General features: G+C 62.1%; 1 protein-coding gene across 1 annotated transcript; it reads right to left on the bottom strand.

Annotated features, from left to right (window-relative positions):
* Positions 1 to 1,205: 1,205 nt before the first annotated feature.
* Positions 1,206 to 21,413, bottom strand: LMJF_10_0500 (conserved hypothetical protein; the record flags this gene model as incomplete). Its single annotated transcript, XM_001681331.1, has 1 exon — positions 1,206 to 21,413. The coding sequence occupies one exon, from the start codon at positions 21,411 to 21,413 to the stop codon at positions 1,206 to 1,208; it is 20,208 nt and encodes a 6,735-aa protein (XP_001681383.1).
* Between the last annotated feature and the right edge of the window lie 967 nt (positions 21,414 to 22,380).

Genomic DNA, 22,380 nt, shown 5'->3' with positions numbered 1-22,380 from the left:
ACACACACACACACACACACACACACAGGAAATCTAGACCCGTCCGTCAACTCAGGCGTACACCACCACCACCGCCACAAGTGGGAGATACATGGCAAGAAAAACTCTGGATGGCGCACGTGCAATGAGGGCACATGGCATGGAAAATCAGGCGAATGGAGATGAGCCGACCCCCCTCCCCCTTAAACACACACAGAGAAAGAGAGGGAGGCATTACATACACACATGCGAAGGGAACAGACGAATCAAAGATGAACCAGAGGGTCGGGAGAGGAGGAGGAGGGGTGTCGTGTCGTCTGCATGGGGTGGTGTGGGGTGGGGATCGAACCACTTTCCCATCTACCACCACAAACAGCATGGTAAAAGAAGACAGCATCAGCGCCACACAGGATTCCTTTATATGAAAGGGAACACACAACACACCGTAACGAACACGGCGGAAAGCAACGCCGTGGCCCCTTCGAGGAGCCGCGACTCGTCTCGCGTGCCCCTCCGCCAGTCCTTCCCTCGGCACAGCTCCCCGAACGTTGTGCTTCGCGGCAGTTTTCGTGAGACAACGGCAAACGCCGCAGAAGAAGAGGGGCCACCCCGCCCGTAAAGAATACACACACGCACACACCACCTCCTCTCCAAGACAAAGAGGAGGAGACGAGGACACACATCAATACATCGAAATGAAAACCACATCACTATTACCATCACCGAGGAGGTGGTTGAGCCACTGTGCGAGAAGAAAAGGGATGGCGTGTGCCGCTGCGCACCCACCGAGCAAGGAGGGGGTGTGCACACTGGTGTGCCGCGTGCGGTGCGCACACATCCCTCCCTCTTTCTCTTACCTCTTCTCCGCCCTACCTAGACGACACCGACGACGTGAGCAGCCGCGGCAAACGGAGCCTACGACACCAGGAGTGGTATGGGCAGACGCACAAGCACGCATCGCCGGCTTCCCTCTCTACGCGCCTCACCGGTGGCACAGTGAGCCACGAAGGCTCCCCAACCTCACGGCTTTCTATACGCTCTATGTGTGCACCACCTCCGACGCATAGGAGGCACGTCTACGCGTGTACGAGTGAGGGAGAGCGAGCAGCAACTACAAAAACGGGTGCTTGGCGCCGACGCGCCAGCCAGAAAACAGAAGGGCCCACGACGCCATATCAGCAGGCCGACGCGGGAGCATCAGTGCTGCATCGGCCTTTTCCGCAAGACTACCGCGGCGACGATGCGGAACGCACCATTGGCTTGGATGTGTGCCCTACCACGGTGATGGGCTCCAACACCTCGGTGGCACCGTTGTCGCTGCGGCAGGGGCCCAAGCTACCAAGGCCCGTGCCGAACGCATCTACGGTGCCAGGGACGGTCATCCCCGACGTGGTGCGATGCAGGTGCTCGTAGGGGCCGGATGTGGGCGCCTGTGCAGCCATCGGCGACGCCAGCGAAATGGTCGGCGGCGGTGGCGGCGGCAGTGGCGGCAGGTTCTTCGGCACACGGTCTGCTGTCGGCGTGCTGACTGCCTGACGAGGGCTCTCCACCAACCCAGAATTTGCGGACGGCGCTGGCACAGTGGTGTTCAGCGTTGTGACGGACGACAGAGGCGGTGGCGGCAGCGGCGGCACAGAATGCCGAATTTCTGTTGCGCTCGTTTCCGTGAAGGAGCTCGAGTCCGAGGGCTGCCGCGGCGCAGCGCGGTCGAGATCAGCGTACTTGAAGTTCGACTGATGCTGTTGGTGCGGCCGGTGGTCGCTGCTCGTGCTGCTGCTGCGACGAGAGCAATGGTGGTGGCGTTTTCGCATGGTTGCCGGTGGGGGGGCGCTGCCACTGCCACCAGCGTAGGTCACCGACGTCGCCGCGGCAGGGGTGGTGGCTTGCGACCGTGGCGCGCGCGGCGAGGCATTGCCTGCATCGTCACCGTCGTGTATGTTGATGCGGATCTGCGTGTTACTGCTCGGATGCTGTTGCGGGTGCTGCTGCTGTGGTGGCGCGACCGGCGGCGAAGATAGCGGCGGCGGCGGCGTGGAGGAGGTCACAATGGGCAGCGGCGCTGGCGACGGCAGTGCTGCGGGCGGCGACTCATCGGCAATGCGGAGAACATACCGATTGTTCGCGCGCGGCGGCATGTACACGTTGTGTCCGCTACCACCGGCCTTGCATGCGATAGTGGTTATTCTCGCCGGCGCATGGTGCATGATGTGTTCCTCATCCACGATGTTGTCCTCGCTCTCCTCCTCGCGGCCGCAGAAGATGCACCACAGTAGAATCACCAACAGCACCACAAGAATGAACAAGACAGCGACGCCAACGATCAGCAACACTAAATCGTCCCCCGTCCACCGACTGGGTGAGGGGCCGCCCGACTCGGGCGTCCACTGCGTTGTCAACAGCGGCTGTAGCGCTGTGCGCGCGTCTTGCGGGGAGAAGCAGATGATAAAGACGGAGCTCGGCACCTCGAAGGTGAGGACGAGCTCACCCGCCGCACTGCCCTCCGTCGACCTCGCCTCAGACAGCACGCTGGAGCAGTTGGAGATGGCCCCGAGCGTGTAGCGGTGCATCGTCACAAGTCCAATTCCCGCGAAGGTTACACTCACCGTCGCCCCCTGCTTCAGCCTTGGTACCGTCTTCACAACACTCGTTACGTACACCAAGCCACCTGCATACGTGGCGATGACCGTGATGGATGGTGTGTAGCGAACCTGCACACTAAAGCCCTGTCGCACTGCAGCAGCGAAGGTGTCTATCATAGCACGTGCCGCATACGCATGCTGCTGCACCGGCTTCAGTGAGCTCACTAACGACGACGACGACGGCGGCGGCGGTGCAGCAAGTTTCCAGACAAGACTCACGCCCCACGCCGACTCATCAAAGCCAGACACGCTGCCTCCATCTGGTAGCAGCACACTGTATTCGCTCTGCAGGCCGTTCACTGGTCCTTGCGCGTTCGCCAGTGTGGCCGTGCACTGCAACGGTTCAGTCGGCGTGTACCACGTCATAGACCCTGTCCGCGTTGATGTACACATCAGTCTTGACGCGGCGGCGGTTGGCACGCCTATCAGGATGAACGACTGTGGGCTGTTGGCCATTGTCGCCCAGGCCGACGTGGCGCCGCTACTTGGGCTGCCGGCGTCATCCCTGGCAAAGACGGTGCCGGCGACGGAGATGCTCAGGCCAGTCGTTGGTGTCACCGTGAAGTTGTAGCGGCCGTTGACATCCAACGGGTAGGCACCGAGGTTCACCGCTGCGCTCGTGCTCACGTCGCCGTTGTAGTAGTTGCTCACTTTCAGATCCTCCGGCCGCGCCACAATCTCGCGTGCTTGGCCATGAATCGTCGCGATGCCCTGCACGTAGCACATCAGTATCCCACCGACGCGCACCATGTTCGACAGCGGAAGCTGCGTTGCACCAGCGCTGCAGCCAATCGTCGTCAGCGCACTCGGCGACGTTGCCAGCCGCACCGTCATGGGAGAGTTCTGCACCGGCAATGTCTCGTATGGCGGTATGGGTGTGACTAAAATCGACAGGTAGTTCACGATACCCGTCGCCGACGATGACGTTGCTGGTGCGGTGACGGTAAAGCTGTACGTCGAGAGCCCGCTGCTCGTGGTGCCGTTCCGCGTCACTATACTGACCATGCCAGCGTTCACCAGCACCGTGAAGTTGTTCGGCGCATCGCTCGTCAAGGCCGTGATTAGGCAGTCGACCGTGTCCGTTGTAGACCCGACCGTGCGGTCCAGGATGCCGATGGGAAGGCACGAAACCGCCGCCACGTCCACGACCGGCTCGCCGCCCCCGGCCACCTTGAGCGCGCTCGACGTCGCCACCAGCGTGCCCCCGCCTGGCAGCGTCACAGACGCCTTCATGACGTAGCTTCCTGCGGTCGACACTCGCAGCGCCCAGAACGTGAAGTTGGTGAAGCTCACGTGCGAGTAGACGGTGCCACCAGACAGTTGGCCGGCTGGCGCGGGAGTGGTGCCGTCGCTGAGATACAGCAGCATGCTCACAGAGCTGTGCGGCGCCGACGTGGCCAAACCCGAAGCGCTGAGCAGCATGATTGTGGGCTGCACTGTGCATACCAGCAGGGCTATACATCCTCCTGGCTGTACTTTGAAGACAGCTTGTACGGCTGTCCGCACGCCAACGCACAGTTGTGTTGGCATGAGGATGGGGGTGGTCGCCAAGGACTTGCGGAAGCACACCATGTGGACACCCTGCTGCACCGGTGTTGTTTTGTAGTTGGCGTTGGTACCGTCTGCGTTGACGGACACCATGTTTTCGTAGATGACACTCTCGCCGAGGCACACGGTCGGCACCGTCGGCGAGCCCTCGATGCTTCCCACGTACACCAGTGCAGCCATGTCCGACACCATCAGCCCGCTGCCGGTGAAGACAATGTGCAGCTCAACACCCACCTCGAGGACTAAACTCACGACAGTCATGCTGATCACGCTTGGCGACACCGTGAAGGTTTTCGGGGTGATCAGGACGGGGGTCCCCGTCACAGACTCGCTATCGTTGCTAGGGTCGCTGTCGCTCGTTGTGAGGCCGTAGGTCGCGGTGTAGCACAGCACGTAGTCGCCCGTCGTCGAAAAGACCAGCTCTCGCAGCATCGATGTCATGCCCGTATTCTTCGCCGGGCTCGGGTTCGTCGAGTTCACGCGAGGCTTATAGGCTTCGTTCGTGCAGATGTCGCTCGGCACCTCCGTCACGGCTGACTCCAATCCTGGCACGCTCGAGGAGGGGAGTGCCACTGCCATCACTACGTCCGTCGTCGACAAGCCACCGCCGGTGAGCACCACCGTGTTTACGTTCGTTACTGTCATTGAGGGTGGCAGATCGACGCCGGTCACGGTGCTCGCCAGCACGACTGGGCCAGCGTTGCGGGCTGGACCAAAAAGATGCAGGGCCGCCTCTACGGTGCTCTGTGCGGTGTAGCACAGGGCGTACGGTCCAGATCGCACCAGAATGCGATCGGTGTTCCACATGCCGCTCGCGCTGCTGTACGTCAAGCCGTACCGAAGTGACTTCATCGTCTGCGATTGCACGCACGCTACCCACACGTCCCGCATGGTGTGCGGCGACTCCTCAGCTGCCATGACGGCCAGCCACGCCGACGCTGTCGTCCCTTGCGCTGACGCATCACCGTTACTGGGAAAGGCTAACGTGATGGCCAACAAGCTCGACACGTACACCGGCGTCGGCTGGCCGCTCCAGCTTTGTGGGCTGGCAGCCGTTGCTTCCACCTGCGCCACCACGCGCGCACACTCACGCCCCGTGCTTGCGGCACACAACCCAACCTGGTGTGAGTAGCACACGTAGTACATCCCTGCGCCAGGAACGGCTGCTGTGACGGTGGCCACGCCCGTGGTCTCACTATAGGTCAGGTCCGTGAAGTCCGCGTCGTTGGCAGGGGCGCTGACGCCGACGCAGCTGGAGGGGTCCACCACTAGCACGACCCAGTCTGTTGTTGCTGGCGACACGGAAAGGCTGAAGCTGAATACCTCCTGGGCCATCACGGACAGCGTTATGTCGAGCGGCGGCGGCACGCCTTGGCTGAGGGTGATGGCGTTGCTCGACAGCACCGAGACGGCGTCGTTGCCAGCGCTCCAGTAGCAGAGGGAAAGGAGAGCCGTCGGCGACGATGCCGCGGCGCTCGCCAAGCCGGCATCAAACGGGTACGTCCACGGCACGCGCAGCTGCGTCATACCGCCACAGTTCGACACGATCACCGCCCCAGCTGGGAAGGTAATCGCGATGAGCGCGCTCGACGACAGAATCGCCGACATATTCACGTAGTAGGGCGCAGCGTGGCAGTCATTGGCGCTGAAGAAGAGCAGGGCTCTATTGTCGGCGCAAGACTGCGCGTCGGCGTCGACCAGCGTCCACGACATGGACTCGCCAGACGAGAGCGTTGTGCTGCTACCGCTGAGCTTCGCCGACGTAGCCCCACTTGGACTAGCCGTCCCGGTGATGGTCAGCGTGTCTCCAATGACGTGATACTGCCCACCGTACAGCTTGTAGCACACCGAGAACGGAATATGCATGCCGGCGGGCGACGCTCGCCACACCTGCTCTGCGTGCGTGCCGTTCGCGTAGAGGGGGTAGTATGTGATCGCCGCTGCCGCCGAGTTCTGGCACATCGTGTCGGTGGTACTACCGCTTGCACTCGCCTCGATCACCTTCACCGAATCCATCTTTTCAGTCGTCGCCGCAAGCCCCCATCCAGCGAATACGTGCGTCAGCAGCTCGTTTGGCCGGTGCACGCTCGGCGCACGGACCGGGTACAGCGTCATGTTCTGCGGGTTTGGCGCGACCACCACGACATCGTAGCCCCAAACCACCACGTACCCGCCTGGCACGTTCGAGGCGGACACCTTGTAGCAGAGCGTGTAGTTGCCACGCGTGCCCATGTCCAGTTGGTACGCGATCGACTGTGGCAGCATGTCCGTGCGCGACGGGGAGGCGGTCACCGACGGCGCCGTCTCATCCGTTGTCGGGGCGATACAGTTGACTGCTGAGCCGTAGTACAGCACCACGCGATCGTCAGAGGAAAGGTCTGAGATACCTTCGGTAGACGCCGTAAAGTTCAGCGTGAAGAGTTCGCCCTCGAGCGTGGTGACCGGTGTGCGCGTGACGACGGGCGGGTTGCGCTCGTAGATGATGAGGTCGCCGTACACCAATGTCCACACTGTATCTGCATCAAGCCGGTAGCACACGCTCAACGTGCCGGTCGAGCTGGACGTGAAGTTCAGCCTCGCCGTCGACCCGTCGCTGCTCGCCTCCGTTACCTTCCATCCCTCAGACGTGCCAGCGGTGGCGCTGTTTGGATCAGTCGCCTTGTAGGCTGTGAGCGACGACGGCGGCACCGAGTCCTCGCTGCAGTTCAGCGAGCGCGTGATGAGTTTGACCCGGTCGTTGCTGCCTAAACCCGTGCCGTAGAACTGTATGTAGTTCACTTGGTTCACCCGCACCGAGGCTGGATTAGTCGCGAAGCTCTTGGGGTTGGCAGCAAGTACGCTTGCCTCGCCGTTCGGCACTTCTGACCAGCTGCCCTCGCTCAGCTTGTAGCAGCTACGCGTGGCTGTCGTCGAGGCTAGTTCTGGCGCCTGGGCGTAGAAGATAGTTGTGAAGTGCGTCAGGTCTGCGGTGCCTTGCACCAGTTGTCCAGAGATGTCGGTGAGGGTCCAGCAGGAGGCAAGATCGGGCTGCTTGATGCCGCGATCGCTGCCAGGCGTTAGCGCAACCGCGGACGGCGCCATGTCTCGCGTAAACAGCACCTTGATCAGCTGCCCCCGCCGTGGCGTCGAGACGTCTGTGTAGACGTTAGACGGGTTTACGTTGAGCACCCGGAACGGGTCGCCGCTGTCGACCACGCCGCATGTTGCGAGCTGGTAGCATGTAATGTAGTGCTGTGCCACCGTCGGGTCGTAGTTGCCGATGGTGTACGGAACGTAGCTTTCTCCGCTCTGCGCCGCCGAGCCGTAGACACCTAAGAACGAGGTGGTGGCGAGGGTGCCGGCACGCAGCGCAGCAGCGCACCGGCCATCGATGTAGGCGGTGCTGCTCGACACTGCTAGCAATGTCGCACCGTCGAAGGTGCCATTGAAGGCGGGGCCCGGCGTGTAGAGCTGCGGCAGCGCGGCGTACGGGTGTAGCGGAGGCGTCACAGAAGAGCTGGCGGAGGTGAAGTTCATGAACAGGCGCTGTCCAACCTGAATGTGGCGCTGCGAAAAGGCAGCGCTGCTCGGCTGGCGGGCCTGAACAGGAAAGAGCGACTTGCCCGGGTCACCAACGAAGTCCAAGGGCACCGCAAACTGGTTGCCCGCAGCGTCGGTGTAGCACAGTCGCACGTCTCTCGTGCCAGTGCGGAAGAAGGCGGGCGACATCATGTAAGTCGTCTGCCCCGCCACCACATCAGAGAGCAGAATGCCGTATGCCGGCTGCACCGCGTCACCTACCGTCACCGTCTCCGAGGACACCGTTAGCGAGCCGTTCGAGTGGCGACACGGCAACGCGCCTTGCACCAACCGCAAGTGATCCGACGCCGTAAAGACGTAGTCGCTGATCGCATGCGTCGCCGTCATGTTCATTGTCTGCCCCACATTCCAGCACCCCGTCGTCGCCCCAGTTGGGCTGGGGTCTGTCACACTTAGATCGGTGCACGCTGGACTCCAGTTCGTGCTTGTGCCGAAGCGGTAGCACACCTTGTACGCGCCCCGCAGTGGTGCGAAGAACACCGCTTCGACGCCGCCACTGCTCCTGCTCAGGCTAGAGGGCGACCCCGAGGCCACGGCAGTGGTGAAGACAGCCGCCGCATCGTTCGTGCACCACTCACTTTGCGGCACGACTCGCACCGCATCCGCCGACGGCGACGCCAGGAGCTCGAACAAGGCCGTGCCAAGGATTTGGGTCGGGGCGTAGTACATAGCACGCAGCGAGCCTCCATTGTTTGTCGTCGAACCACTCGACCCGCCGTTGTCGCCATTGGAAGGGCTCAGCGCACCTGTGACGGAACAACTACCGATGAGCGCTTCTTGTATGGTCAGCTTCGGTAGAATCGGTGCCCACGTACCGTCTCTCAACTTGTAGCAGAAGTAGTGCGTGCCTTGACCGGCTGCACTGGCAGCGAAGGTTGCGAGGGACCGGGTGAGGAACAGCGACACGCTGACGCTCAGCACCGTCGCCGGCAGCGTCAGGAAGGCCGTGTCGGGAAGGTAGAACATGCTCATGAGCGTCGACGGGTCCTGAGCGCTGATGTAGGACTCGATGCAGTTGTGCGGGTCGCTGACGACGGTGATGCGGTCGTGCTTGCTCACCACATCGTCCTCTTGCCGGCTCGCCATCGTGAAGGTCAGGTTCAGCGTCTGCATCGAGCGCAAATAGTCCGCCTCGGACGGGAACGTGATGAGGCCGAGGTAGGGCCGAATCCACAGCGTGTTGTTCGTCGTTGGCGACGAGGGCACGACTACCGAGGCAACGCGGCCGTACGAGGGCGACAAGTCTGTAAGCGCGCACACCAGCAGCGTGGCGGTGCCGAGGGTGTACTGGTGCTTGAAGACATACATGTACAGAAGTGCGCTGATCTTTGTGAGGGTGGCCCCGACCGGCGTGAAGGCCGGGGCGCCGTCGCAGACGGTAAGTTCGTCCACGTACGTGACAAACTTGATAGCAGTGGGCGGGTAGGCCGTCATGGACGCGTTCACCGTGAAGTTGAGCGTGATCGTCTGCCCCACGTACGTTGGATGAGGCGACGGCGTAAAGCTCTGTGGCGACCCTGGTGAGCCACTGATGTAGCACTCGCCGGTGTTCGCGTCGATCTGCCCGCACGTGCACACTGGACCCACCAGATTGTTATGGGTGTAGCAGATCGTGTACTCTCTGGTCGTGACACCCAGCCCGACCGGCCACAAGACCAAGTACGTCGCCGACGTGCTCGTCACCCCCTGCAGCCGCGCTGACCCCGGGACAAAGTCTTCGAGGTAGCGATCGTTGCAGTGCAACGCGGTGGTTGCGTAGAAGGAGAGGCGCCAGCTGTCGTCCATGACGTTGGTGCCGGCATCCAGCCGGAACGTAATCAGCTGCTGTTGACCTGAGATGAAGGAGTCCTCCTCCACGCACTGGATGGGGCCTGTCGTGATGTTCAGCGAGCCAGGAACCAGCGCTGCCGTAGCCTCGGCGAGGCGGTAGCAGAGGTTCATGCTGTCCACACGCACCGAGGCGTTGGCGGCCGTCACGGCCGTGGAGGAGTTCGACAGCGACGCGTTCCACTCGAAAATAATGCATCCTCTGCACATGTACGGGTTCACGCCGCAGCTCACACTGGACGGCGCCGCCCACACAAGGTCGTTGCCAGAGCTTGGCTTTAGAACGCTGAACTCGTCGTGGAAGGCTAGGGCGAACTCGTACCCAATCTCGGTGTGGCCAGAGGCGATGACCCACGACTGCGGCACCGGCTCCTCCACCATGACGGAGCCGGCGGCGAGCGTGCCACCCACCACTCCCCACGACATCTCTGCCGCGCTGTAGTAGCACACTCGGTACGTCCCAGTAGTGTTGAAGCTGCGATACAGCAGTGGGTCTGTCGAGTCGACGAGTGTGAGCGTCGTTGCTGCGTTGTCCTTCACCGTGACGGGCATGGCAGGGGGGAAGCCGTTAATGCTTGCAGCCATCTCGCACGCCTCGTAGGTCGGCGCCGTGATCTTCACCATATCCCCTGCGTTCGACGGCACCAGCAGGCGGAACGTCAGCGTGACGCTCTGCCCGACTCGCGGCGGACTCGGAAAGACGTCCATGGCGGACGGGTTCGCCGGGTTAATGTAGATGCTGGTGGCATCGACGCTGGTGGCCACGTCGGCCCACGGCGTGCCATCGTCATAGCGGACACACAACCGCGCGTGCCCGGACACCTGCCACACCGACACGTCCAGTATCGCCGCCGACAATATATCCAGCGCCGGCTCTTGCACGTTCGCGGCCGTGAAGTTGTGGCACCATGTTCCTGTCCCCGTCGTCTCCGCACTTAGAACCGCGGCACCGATCGGCACCGTCGGCATGCCATCGATCAGCTGCAAGTGCAGGTGCTGCCCCGCGCGGGGCGTTGTCTGCGTTCCACCTGCAGAAATCACCAACACCGTCAGGGGCTGCGGCGCGTTCAGCGTCAGCGCCGCGCCAACCTCGCGCCACACGGCGCTGTGCTGGTAGCACACGTAGACGTCGATCGGGCTCATCAGCGAAATAAACTGAGCGACAACCCTGTACGTCGTGCCGTTGGAGGCGGCGTCGCCGAGGCGCGCGAGGTGGCTGCTCGATTGGAACGGGCGTGGCGCCATCGCACACGGCACGTCGGTGAAGACGACTTCGTCACTCGTAACGCTCAGGCCGGAGCCGACGATGACAAACTCAATGTACTGCCGCCCGCGCGCCACCGACCCAGCCATCACGTTCGTCAGGTAGCCACTCGGATTGCTCTCGGCCACTGTAAGCAGCTGCGGCACCTCGGCCACCGTTGCGCCGGCGCGGGTGTAGCACACGGCCGTGTTGCTTTCGCCTACAACAGCACTGCCAGACATGTTCAGTATGTACATCGGGTGCGCTCTTCCGCGCGCTGAGACGAGCGTGGACCTGGCGTCATCGCATACCGTGTTTGTGAGGATCGTGAACTGCACCACGTACGCCTCGTCGCCCTCCTTCCCTGTGTCGGTGTAGCCAAACTTAATGTTAACATCCAACATGCCTTTCTCCACGATCTTCGGCTTCGTTTCGAAGGTAGCCGGGTCCGCCGCCCTCATCACCGTCGGCTGCATCTCAAACGGCACGCTCACGTACTCCAGCTGCGCGACCTGGCGGTAACACAGCAGGTAGGAGAGCGGGAACGGCGTGGGTGTGTCAGATGGCACACCGGGCCCCAGTGAGGGCACGTGCGCCTCCCACCTGCCAATGCTGAGGGACTCGATGGTGCCCGTCAGCTCACTCGTTTGCACCACCACACCGCTCGCGTTCATCTCCACGTTGTCCCAGCAGGCGCGCGCTGCCTGCACCAACATGACGAGGTCGCCGCTACCTAGCGGCACGGCGGGGGTGTAGTCTGAAAAGTTGTAGTACAGCCGTTGGCCTTGGTACTGCGCTAAGGCGGGAAGCTGCGCCACCGCGCTCGGCGAGTTCGGCACCGGGGTGACGAAGTAGGCGGTGCCGCCAATCTGCGCGTACCCGCTGTCACGGCGGCGGTAGCAAACTGGGTAGCTCTTCGTATCGTTGAAGCCGACGCGCAGCGAGATGGAGGCGGCGTCAGAGGCGCTCGAGATGCTGCCCTCCCGGACATGCGCCGTCGCGCGCACACTGCCGTACGGCACGACAGCCTCAACCTCGTCGAAGCAGCTGCATCCAACGCACGCAATGTACATCTCGTCCCCTACCTGCGGGTCCGCCACTGTCAGCACAGTTGCACGGCCGCGCATCGGGGTGTTGCTTGACAGAACGCTCGACGGACCGCCCTCCAGCACCTGCAGCACAGGCGACACCTCCACATAGGCGCCGACGGTCGATACTTCGTAGCACACAGTGTAGCTTTGCGCCAGCACGGCATGGCCGACCAGCGCAAGAAGGAACTGACTTGTCGTTGCGTCTTCGCTGACCGACACAAACGTGCCGGCGACCACGGCGTTGCCCTCAAGGCAGGTGGCGCCGGGCTCCACAATCATTATCGTGTCCGTGCCTGTCAGATTCTCGCCAGTGAACACCAACGTCGGCCGCGTTCCGACGCGCGGCACGAAGTTGACCGTGTAGGAGGCGGGGTTCGGCTCCATGACAGTGATCTTCGCCAACCGCGTTAGGTAGCGACCGGTGCGGCGGTAGCACACGCCGAGGGAGACGGCGACATTGATGGGATTCGAAAAGGTCACCAGTGTAGTCGTCGAGTTCACGTACTGGGTGGTATGCGCGACGTCGGGCCACTCTATCGGCGTTAGCGGGCGGCTGCATGTCTCCGAACACGACTGATTGGCGGGAACAATGTACACCTGGTCCGTTGACCGCATCTCAGAGCCCTTGATGTCGATCAGCACCGGGCTCGAGGTCGGTAGGATGACCGGCGGGGTGGTGATCACCTTGTAGGGGTTTTCCATGAGCACCGTTTGCAGCGAGCTTGAGATGTTGCGGAAGAGTGTGTCGTATTGCATCTTGAAGCACCAGCTGTGGTACATCATCGTCATCTGCGTCGCGAAGGTGAGGTACCAGTTCGAGTATCCGTTGCCGTACGTGTCCAGCTTCGCCAGCTGCGCACGACCGCCAGAGGCTGCTACGAGAGCATCCACGTCAGTGATGCTGCCGCAGCCTCCGCCGACGGTACTGCTCAGCACATCAGACGGCACGACAACAAACACATCCGAGGAGCTGAATGCCACGTTCGGGTACAGCGCTGTGTCACGCGCCGTCACGTTGAACACGGCCGTCTCGAGCGCGTACATCGGCGAAGCAGGACACACCGTTGCGGTCAGGAGGTCGGCCGGGTAGACGGAGAAGATGGAGGCCGTGCCGTCGTTCTTGGACACGACCGCAAATGTGGCTGTCGAGCTGCCAGCGTTGACGGAGGACGCACTCCCCTTGCGGTAGCACACGTAGTACTCGCCCAGGTACTTCTTCGCTTCCGCCTCCGCGCCGGTGGTCACGTTGAAGACGGTCATGCTGCTCGTGCTCAACGCCGAGTCGGGCGTGAGCGTGACACCGGCGTACGCCCCTGTTGTTGCTTCACACGGTCGCCCTTTCAACCCCTGGGACACCGGAAAGAGCCGCACCTCGTCTGCGTCGCTGAGGGAGTCGCCAACACTGCTGGGAAAGGACAGCGACACGTACGTGCCGACAAGTGCGTAGCTCGGCGTGAAGTTGCACGGGTCGCACTGCCCCACCAAGAGCGGCGTGCCATGCGCAATGTTCGGCGCCGTAACGGCGGCGTAAGGACCGATGTACACGGCGTAGCTGCCCGCGTACGGCAGCGACACGGTGAATTCGCTCGCTCGCTCCGGCACCTTTTCGTAGAGCAGCGGTGCCACGTAGCTCACGTCCAGGGCGCACACGGTCACCGGTGACTGTGCGAAGGCCACGCGCTGCGCCTCCAGCCCCGCTGCCTCCGTTGTAAAGTAGAACGAAAAAGGCTCGTACGGACGCGGTGCCACCCAGCCGGTAGCGGTCCCCGAGGTGCTGCTGCTGGAGCCGCGCAGTGGCCCCACAAACGGGTCCGCTTCGATCGACACCCCCTCGAAGATGTACGTCGGGGGCGGGGACTGAAGCGGCACCTCCGCCCAGCTCGGTGACGCAGCCGCTGCCCCTGAAAGTGCGTAGCAGACCGTCACGCTCGCCATGGTGGAACCGCAGATCTGGTACACGTGCACGCTGCTGTTGCTCTGCGCACTCACGTAGCTGATCAGGCCAATGATGTTACTGTTGGCGGCGTCTGCCGCGCAATCAAAGCCTCTCGCTCCTGAGCCGCGGTCAACCAGCTTTAGTTGATCTGTGTTCTGCAATCGGCCTGCCGTGCCGCTGCCGTCGTCGCCGCTGTCGTGGATGTAGAGCAGGAGAACCTGGGTCTCGTACGGCGTTGCCAAGGAGAGGCTGTAGTGCGTGGGGTGCGCCAAGCTGACGGTGAACTGATGAATGTCCATCACCCAGACCCATGCGTTGCTCAACAAGGAGCTCTGATAGCACAGAATGAACGTGCCGGTCTCGTTTACACGGGGGTGATAGTGCGCCACCGTGCCGCTCGAGCTCTGCACGGTGCTGCCCGCTGCCCCCGCTGCCTCGCTGGCGTCGGCGTTCTCGGAGTTAGGTGTGCACTGGGCCGCGTAGCTCCCTCCGCTGCTGCTCAGTTCGTCGTGCGAGACGCGCAAGAGCTTGACGTGGTCGCTACTGCTGAGTTGGCTACCCGTAATCGTGATATCCAGGAGTTGACCGAGGTAGGCCGGCGACGGTGCCACCGTGTACTTCTGCGCGCCTACCAGCCCGACGGAAAATACGTAGGCGCCGGCAGCGTTCGGAACGACGAAGTCTCTCTTCTGGCCGTCCGTCAGGAAGCACAGAAAGTAGTAGCCCGGCGCCAGGAGCGTCGGCTCCACACTTGCGTAAGACACGTTCGTCTGGGTGAATTTCGTGAAATGCGTCGTGCCACCACTCGGCACACTCGCCTCTGTGCAGTTCGGCATCACGGTCGCGTCAGTCGCCGTATATATCTGCGCGACGTTGCTGGCGCCAGTGGCGAAGATGGCGTCCATCGCCACGATGCTCATTGTGAAGGCGTGCTGAACAGTGACCAGGCTGGGCACGATGTAGGCAGTCGGGCTCGGGTTGGCCACGGTCAAGGCAGTCGGGTAGATGGAGGCGATGTTGCGGCCCGTGATCTGGTAGCACAGGAGGTACGTGCCCGCCATGCCAAAGCTGTGCTGCGTGAACATAGGGTCTACGAGGTAAACCTGCAGCGTACGGTTCACAAGTGTCACGGAGGCCGACAACGCCTCCGACGACGAGGCGGGGCGGTAGCAGGAGTCGCCGTTGATCTCGTCGCTGTCCGTCACGCTGCCGGTGCCCGTGTAGGCCACAAAGAAGAACTGCACCACGTTTGCCATACTGAAGCCAGCGTCGTAGTTTGCCTGCACCTCCGTGTGCGGCACCCACGCCCGCGGTGTTGTCGGCATCGTCGTAAACGCCACAACAGCGGCAGCTGATATTTTCAACACGGCCGGGCACACGTACAGCCCGCCCACCACCTCAAACTCGTAGTACGCCTGCCAGCTCTCACGATTGCGGCGGCGCATACAGACGTAGTAGCTGCCCACTTCGGCGCGGATGCGCAGGTTCAGGTACGGCACCGTAAGACCGGTAGTCTCATCCACGATGCCGGGTGGCGCGTAGCCAAAATCTGTAGGAATTGGGTCAATCACACCGGCACCGAGCGGCGCACTGCAGGCGCTGTCCGCCGTGATGCGAACCGCGTCGTAGTTCTCGAGGGACGGGCTCGAGCTCGAGCTCTGGCCGTTGTCGAGCACCACATCCAGCGCCACGGTCGTGTTGAAGAGTAGAAACACACGTTCGCCCTGTAACGCGGTGAGGTCGTTCACGACAGACGTGGCACTGCGGGCAAGGTAGGCGCCACTCGGTGACTGCGTTGGGTACACGACCAGCGTCGCTGGCGAGCTGACGTACAACGGCTGCCCGTTCTTCTCGGCTGTGTAGCAGACGACGTAGGTGCTTTCCAGAAGCACGTTGGCCGGAACGGACCACTGCGTGTTGACATTGTCCAGCTTTGTCATGGTGCCTTGAGAGATAACGATGCGGCTCGCACTCGCAATGCTGCTCCTATCTGCCGTCACACGGCACAGACTGACGTCCGGCTCAGCGCCATCGGGCACGGACACGAGAAACGCCACATCGGCTGCTGTCAGGAAGTCTTCCTCTGCAAGGTCGCCGTAGAAGGTGATGTTGAGTGGCGCGTTCACCTGGGCCTGCTGAGGCTGCGTTGCCCACTTGGTCGGCACCTCCACCATGATGTGGAAGTTGCGGTCGACGGTGCTGCCGATGCGCGGGGATGTGGCGAAGGTGCTCTTCTGCTTCCGATAGCAAACTGTATGGTTCTTCCCCCTCGCCGACACTCCCACGCCGTCTAGCTCGTAGGCGGTGGGGAGAGCGAGTGAGACCGTGGTCGAGCCGATGCTGCTTCCACTCGCTGACACGACGCCGGCCGCCAGCACCGTCGCGTTCGGAAAACCACACTCGTACAACGTGCCGTCGATAATCTGCACCGAGTCACCTGCCTCCAGCGCGGCCGGGGCCGGATCTATTTCGTTGTCGCTGCTGCTCGCAGGCATACTGGAGAACGTCAGCGCCACAACTTGCCCCAACATCACGCTTTTGGGGACCGCGGTGTATGTGATGGGAACAGCATCGTAAACCAAGACCTCGCTGCTGCCCGCCGCGGTATACGCAGCGCTGGGCGGAGCCTTAACGACGCGGAACAACCCAATGGTTGTGTCCATGCACAGCGCATACGCCCCTGTCTCGACGGTGAGACGACCCTGGTACAGGGGCAGAGAACCGGAGGCGCCGCTGCCTGGCACAGATGAGAGCGTCAAAGAAACCGGGAACGGCGTGACGCCGCTCGCCACCGACTGAAAGGGCTCGTAGTTGCACTCAGCGACGCTCGTGTCGGCCGTGATGACCTGCACGTAGCTCAGCGCTGTCCCTACGGTACCCTGGTCCGTGAAGCTGGCGCCGACGATGAGCTCCTCGTACCTCGTCAGCGGTGTATGCATCGAGGTAAAGTTGGACGGACTCAGAACGTAGTAAAGCGGCGTGCTGAGTATCAGTATCGTCGACACATTCGTCGCACCGGCAAAGGTGATGGTCGCCACCTCGGTCGCCGACCCGGAGCGCCAGTAGCACACGGCGTAGCTGCTCGCGGCACTCGTCACGCGCAGCACGCCATACCACTGCTTCCCCGCGGCGTTCACGTATACGGCACCCGCGACGGAGACGGTGGTGGCGGCGCCGCTGCAGTCACCTGCGTTGATGGTGACTACGTCCGTGCTCAAAAGACCAGCACCCTGCACCGTCGCCATCACATACATGCCGATCGCCAGCGGGTAGCGATCCAGCTCCACCGAGGACGGGTTCGAGGCAAACAGCTCGATCCCAGGCGGCCTTGACGACAACGACGACAACGAGGAGGGGGCCAGCAGAGTGACGGGCGCCCAGGAAGTACCGGAGCGCATGTAGCACAACTTCAGTAAGCACGGCGCCCCGTTCCCCGGGCACAGGTCTATGTCGTTAAGCAAGCCGCCGCCGAAGCGCTTACTTTGATTCGACACCACCCACGACACCCCGGTCGAGGTCAGCTGCAGCGGGTACGGCTTCACACTCGGCTGGAGCCAGCTCGCGAGCTCCCCCTGGTTCTGCACCTCACCGGTGCGGAGGTCGTGGCAGGTGTACCCCATGTCCGGTAGCAGAAATGCGGTGTCGGCGGTGGTCAGCTCCGTGCCGGTGATGTCCAGCGTGTAGTCCGTGGCTTGATTCGTGTACACGGCGTACCCGCTCGACTCTGTCGGGGCGTAGTTCGACGGGTTCGCGGAGGTTACCGTAAGGGTGCCCGGAACGCGACGCGACGTGGTGTAGCTGCTACCGTAACACACCGTGTAGCTGCCCTCCACTAAGTACAGATCCGGGTACTGCACAGAGGTGGTCGTCAGGCACGAGTCGCTGCTGTAGGTCCCTGACACCTTTTCCCAGCAGCTCGCGCGCACCCCCGGCACCAGCCGCAGCATCGTACACGTGCTGCAGAGCGACATCACCGTGCAGCTGAGATTCATGATGACAAACTGCCCGGCGGAGGGGACACTTGGCACCGGCGTGGCCTGCTGCGGGTTCGCCGTCACAGCCGTCAGCAAAGAGCGCGTGTAACTGGTCGAGAAGACGACATCGCTGTAGGTGGTCCCGCTCGCGAGGCGGTAGCACACGCGGTAAGTCCCCTCGGCGTCAACGACGAAGGTGCGCGCAAGTGAGACCGCGCCAGGGTTCAGGACGGGGTCGTGAATGGCCTGCACAGACGCCCCCTCCGCAGCTGACGAGCTGCCGCTGGGGCTGTCGGACGAGAGCTGAGAGCACTGCACGCTGCTCGGAATCAAGCGCAGTGAGTCCTGCAGCGTCAGCGCACACGCCGCCGTCATGCAGCGGCGAACCGCCGTAATGGTGATCGGCGCGCCGACGCGGTTTAAGGGTGCGGCCACACTGGAGACGGTGTAGTACGTCGGGTTCGCCAGGTCCACCGTTACACGGCCCATGTAGGTGTCGGAAGCCTGCCCAAAGGCGGCGTAGCAGATGATGTAGATGGCGCCGTAGTCGTAGTTGCTGAAGCCGAGCGGAGCGGTGTAGACCGTGGTGTCATCCTTGATGGTTGTCGTTGCCGAGGTGACGGTGATATTGGAAGTGTAGACGATGCGCTTCCCGGTCGCACACGCCGTCGGGTCACAGTAGCAGTCCGGGTTCGGACTCGATGACTGAACATAGCTGTAGAAGTAGACGGTGTCCTTCGTGGCGGACAGGCTTGTGAGGTTGCTGGTGAAGCTGAGCTGAATCGGTTGCCCAGCGCGCAAGTTGCTCGTTTCTGTGGGCGCCTGCCACGTGTAGGAGGACGGGATCGCTGCTGCCACGTTCACCCTGCCCGCCATCGTGATGTGCGAGTCCCCGTTGCCAGCCGACCATGCGTAGCATAGGTACACGTATTGGCCGTCGTACAGACGGTCTGCCCGGGTGTACGTCGCCGTCGTCAAGCTACTGCTACTGCTGCTGTCTGTGACCATGGCGGACACAAGCACAGTCTCCGGTGTCTGCGGCACTGGCGGGCACACTGCCACTACGGTGCCTTCGCTTGCCGTGTACAAGGCCAGTAGCGCGCTGGCCGCGACGGCGTACACGACGTTTGTCTTCGCGTCTAGGTTTGACCCGCTGAAGGTCGTGTAAAGCGTGCTCATGGCCACTCGCCACGTGCTCGGGGTGTGCGACACAAGTATCGGGTTCTGTTGCGTCGTGGTGAAGCCGAAAGCGGTGCTGGTCGCCGACGTCTCTGAGGTGGGCAGGACCGGCACGTACGCCCCCGAGCTGCTAGAGGTTTCCACACAGACAATGTAGTTCGCGTCTGCCCCATTCACCTGGATGGAGGCGGTGAATGCAGCGCTGCCCGTTTTCGTAATGGAGCCGGTGTAATCGGCGGTACGCTGTGCTCTGGCGCAGGCGGCAACATTCTCCGTGCCGCAGGGCGTTGTCACGCATTTATCTGCTGCCTGCACCACCTTGATGGCTGTCGGCGTAGTGGTGAAGGAGAGCCGTGGGGCGCTTGTGATGGTGAAGCGCACTGTCGCGGTCTCGCCAACAGTGAGGAGAGTACCGGCAGTGGAGCCGTCGCTGCCGCCTGTGCCAAGATTTGCGATGCGATACCGCGCCGGAAAGGCTGAAATGTAAATGTTAGACGCTGCACAGACCGACGACACGGCAGGCCTTCCGTCGGCGCCGCGCGCCACGACCCACATGTCTGACCCCAACTGACGGTAGCAGACCATGATGCACGTCTCGGCGGAGCCGACCAGGGTGTACTGGTACACCACATTCTGGATGATCTCCTCTACGGAGTGGATGGTGGCGGTGGCCAAGATGGAGCTGCTGTCATCGCACGCCCCGCTCGGCGCGATCAGCCGCACCTCGTCATCCGCATGCAGGCCCACGCCTGTGAAGGCCAACTTCACCGATTGGCCGGCGAACATGGGGTATGGAGTGACGGCATAGGTCGGGTTTCGTGCCTGGAGCGCCACAGTGCCGTCGACCTGCGCGAAGTTCGTCTGCCCACTACTGCCACCCTTCAGGTAGCACACACTCAGAGTCATGGCCGCATTCGTGTCCTCGGGGTCGACCATGACAGTACACGTTGAGGTCGTGGTGCTGCTTCCGCTCATCTTGCACGTAAAGTACATGTTTCGCTTGTACGTATCTGAGCCACTGCTGCTACTGCTCGATGAGCTTCCACTTCCGTCTCGGTTGCACGGGTTGCCGTTGCTGCTGGAGGAGAGGTAAGCCTTGTCTATAGAGCCATCAAGGCCGTTTCCTCGAAAGGCCAGCGTCAGAGTCTCGCCGACGGCGGGACTCGAGCTCGAGCTCGTGAGTTCGAATCCGGTTGGCTGCAGAATGTCAATGGTAAAATCTGCCTCTGGATTCGAGGCGGAGAGGTAGGCGGTAGACCACAGACCGCTGGCGGCGCGCTGGTAGCAGACGCGTCCCACCACCTGCGTCTTCACAAGGTCCGGCGCTAAAAACAGAACCTGCGCCGTGGTCATGCCATCAGTTGTGGCCGTCAGCTTCAGCGCCCCGACTTTGAGGTTGGGGAGCAGCGCTGCCGTGCTGGAAGTGCACATGTCTTGGGCGCGAATAACTTTGACGGCGTCACTCTCGCTCAGACCGGCGCCAGTGAAGTGCATGAGACCGTTCTCACGCGCCTGCGGAAGCACCGGCATCCTGTTGTACACGCCCGGATCAGCGCTGCCGAAGGTGAGTATGTAGTTGCTGCTGTCAGCTGAAGCGGATGATACGACGGTGAAGGACATGGCCGTCGTTGACTCGCCGCAGCCGGCAGAGGCACTATAGCAGTACGGGACGCACATGTAGTAGCCGCTCGTGTCGGGTTCGTATGGCACTGTGAAGTTGCCGGACACCTTCCCGGTGGACTGGCCTTGCAGGCTGGAGAGGGCGACGACGCCGGCCGGGGTTGCGCTGGCCGCACCTACCGTCGCGCACGGCGTCACCAGCGCGTTCAGATCGTCGCAGTTGCTCTGCACCGTGCTGCCGCTCACGGAGATGCTCCCGCATGGCACAAGCAGGATAGTGTGGCCTCCCGACAGGCCCTGATTGATCGGGCGATCGCTGTGCTCTGCCTGCACGATGGAAAGGCTCACAGGCCCTTCGCCACCGTTGGCGCTCGTGGGGATCATGCTAAAGCTTGTGTAGATGGGGGGCAACACCTCCAGCGTGTCGTCCGAGCCTGGCGACACATAGCCGCGCCGCACAATCGTCGCTGACTTTTCTGACCTCGAGAGGTAGCACGGGTAGTACGTCGTCCCTGTGGTGAACTCCGTCGAAGTCACAGCGAGGATGAGCTGGCCAGTAAAGCCGCCGCTGCCGGTGGCCGTGACGGCGTGGTAGCCGGGGGTGCTCTCTGTCGGGGTGCTGCTGTACACGCATTGCTTGATATCGGCCGCTGGAACGAATAAAACGAGGTCGCTGGTGGTGATGCTCGGGTCCTGCGCTAAGGGGTTCGACTCCAAGGTGATCTGCATCGTTTGGTATAGCGATGGCTGCTGCACGTTGGTCATGGTGAAAGTTATGGCTATGCAGGCCGGTGTCATTATCGCAAGTGCAACGCATAGGCATGCGAGGGGCAGCGACAGCAATCGACTGCTTCGTTGCCATCCGCCACGACAGCCATCGAATGCCAGCGCCATTATAGTTTTAAGCCTGCTTTCCCCCCTCCTCCTCCTCCGCCGTTGTCCTGCAATGGGTATCTGCTCCCCTCAGTTCGGCGATGCGCGCGAGAATTGTGGCGGGGCTTCGGCTGTCGTTGGTGTTGCCGCCACCACTTCGACGTGCTGGGGTTTCTCACACAGGCACACACGCACAGCGATAGCGGTCGAATGCTCGTGCGTGCGGAGGTGCGGTTCTTGTTCCTTCGTTCGGTAGCCCCACATCCACACCGGCGTCGGTTCCACCTTCCTATCGTCGTTTCCTTGAGCGAACACGCAGCAACCGCTCAGAGTTGCACAGGCAGGCAATGAAAAGGGAAAGAAGATGATCAAGGTGGGAGGGGAGCGGTGGGAGCCGGCGTCGTGGGGTCTGCGTGGATGTCTGCCCCCCTCGCCTGTCCTTCGCCGCTGACATGCAGGAGGGTGGCGTGTATGGAAGTACTCGAAATGCCTCGAGGTACCAAAGATATCCAGAAAACAAATACCAATGAAAGAAATAGGAAAACGTGCGTGTACAGTTTGGCGTGGGCGATGGAAGGGATGTGGGTGTGCGCGTAGAGGAGGCTAATGTTGAAGATGAACCGAGGGCACACACACACACACACACACACACACACTGCCCTCCACCCACGCACGCGCAGTGGAAGACGCGACGATGACAACGACCCGCAACAAAACAAGCTATACCAAACGCGGGGTTTCAACCACGCCCCATGAGTCGCTCACCGTACTGCCTCGCTGTGCTGTTTCTGACCCGCCAGACTCAGTGCGTATAAACAATGCTATGTTCTGTGTTCAAGTACAAAACCCCCCAACGAAGCCTCATGCGTGCCGGTGTGCTGGTGACCGCCGA

The sequence above is a fragment of the Leishmania major genome, chromosome 10 (assembly GCF_000002725.2).
Source record: "Leishmania major strain Friedlin complete genome, chromosome 10".
Lineage (NCBI taxonomy): Eukaryota > Euglenozoa > Kinetoplastea > Trypanosomatida > Trypanosomatidae > Leishmania > Leishmania major.
Note: the sequence above shows the minus strand (reverse complement) of the source record. Positions and strands in the feature narration are given on the sequence as shown.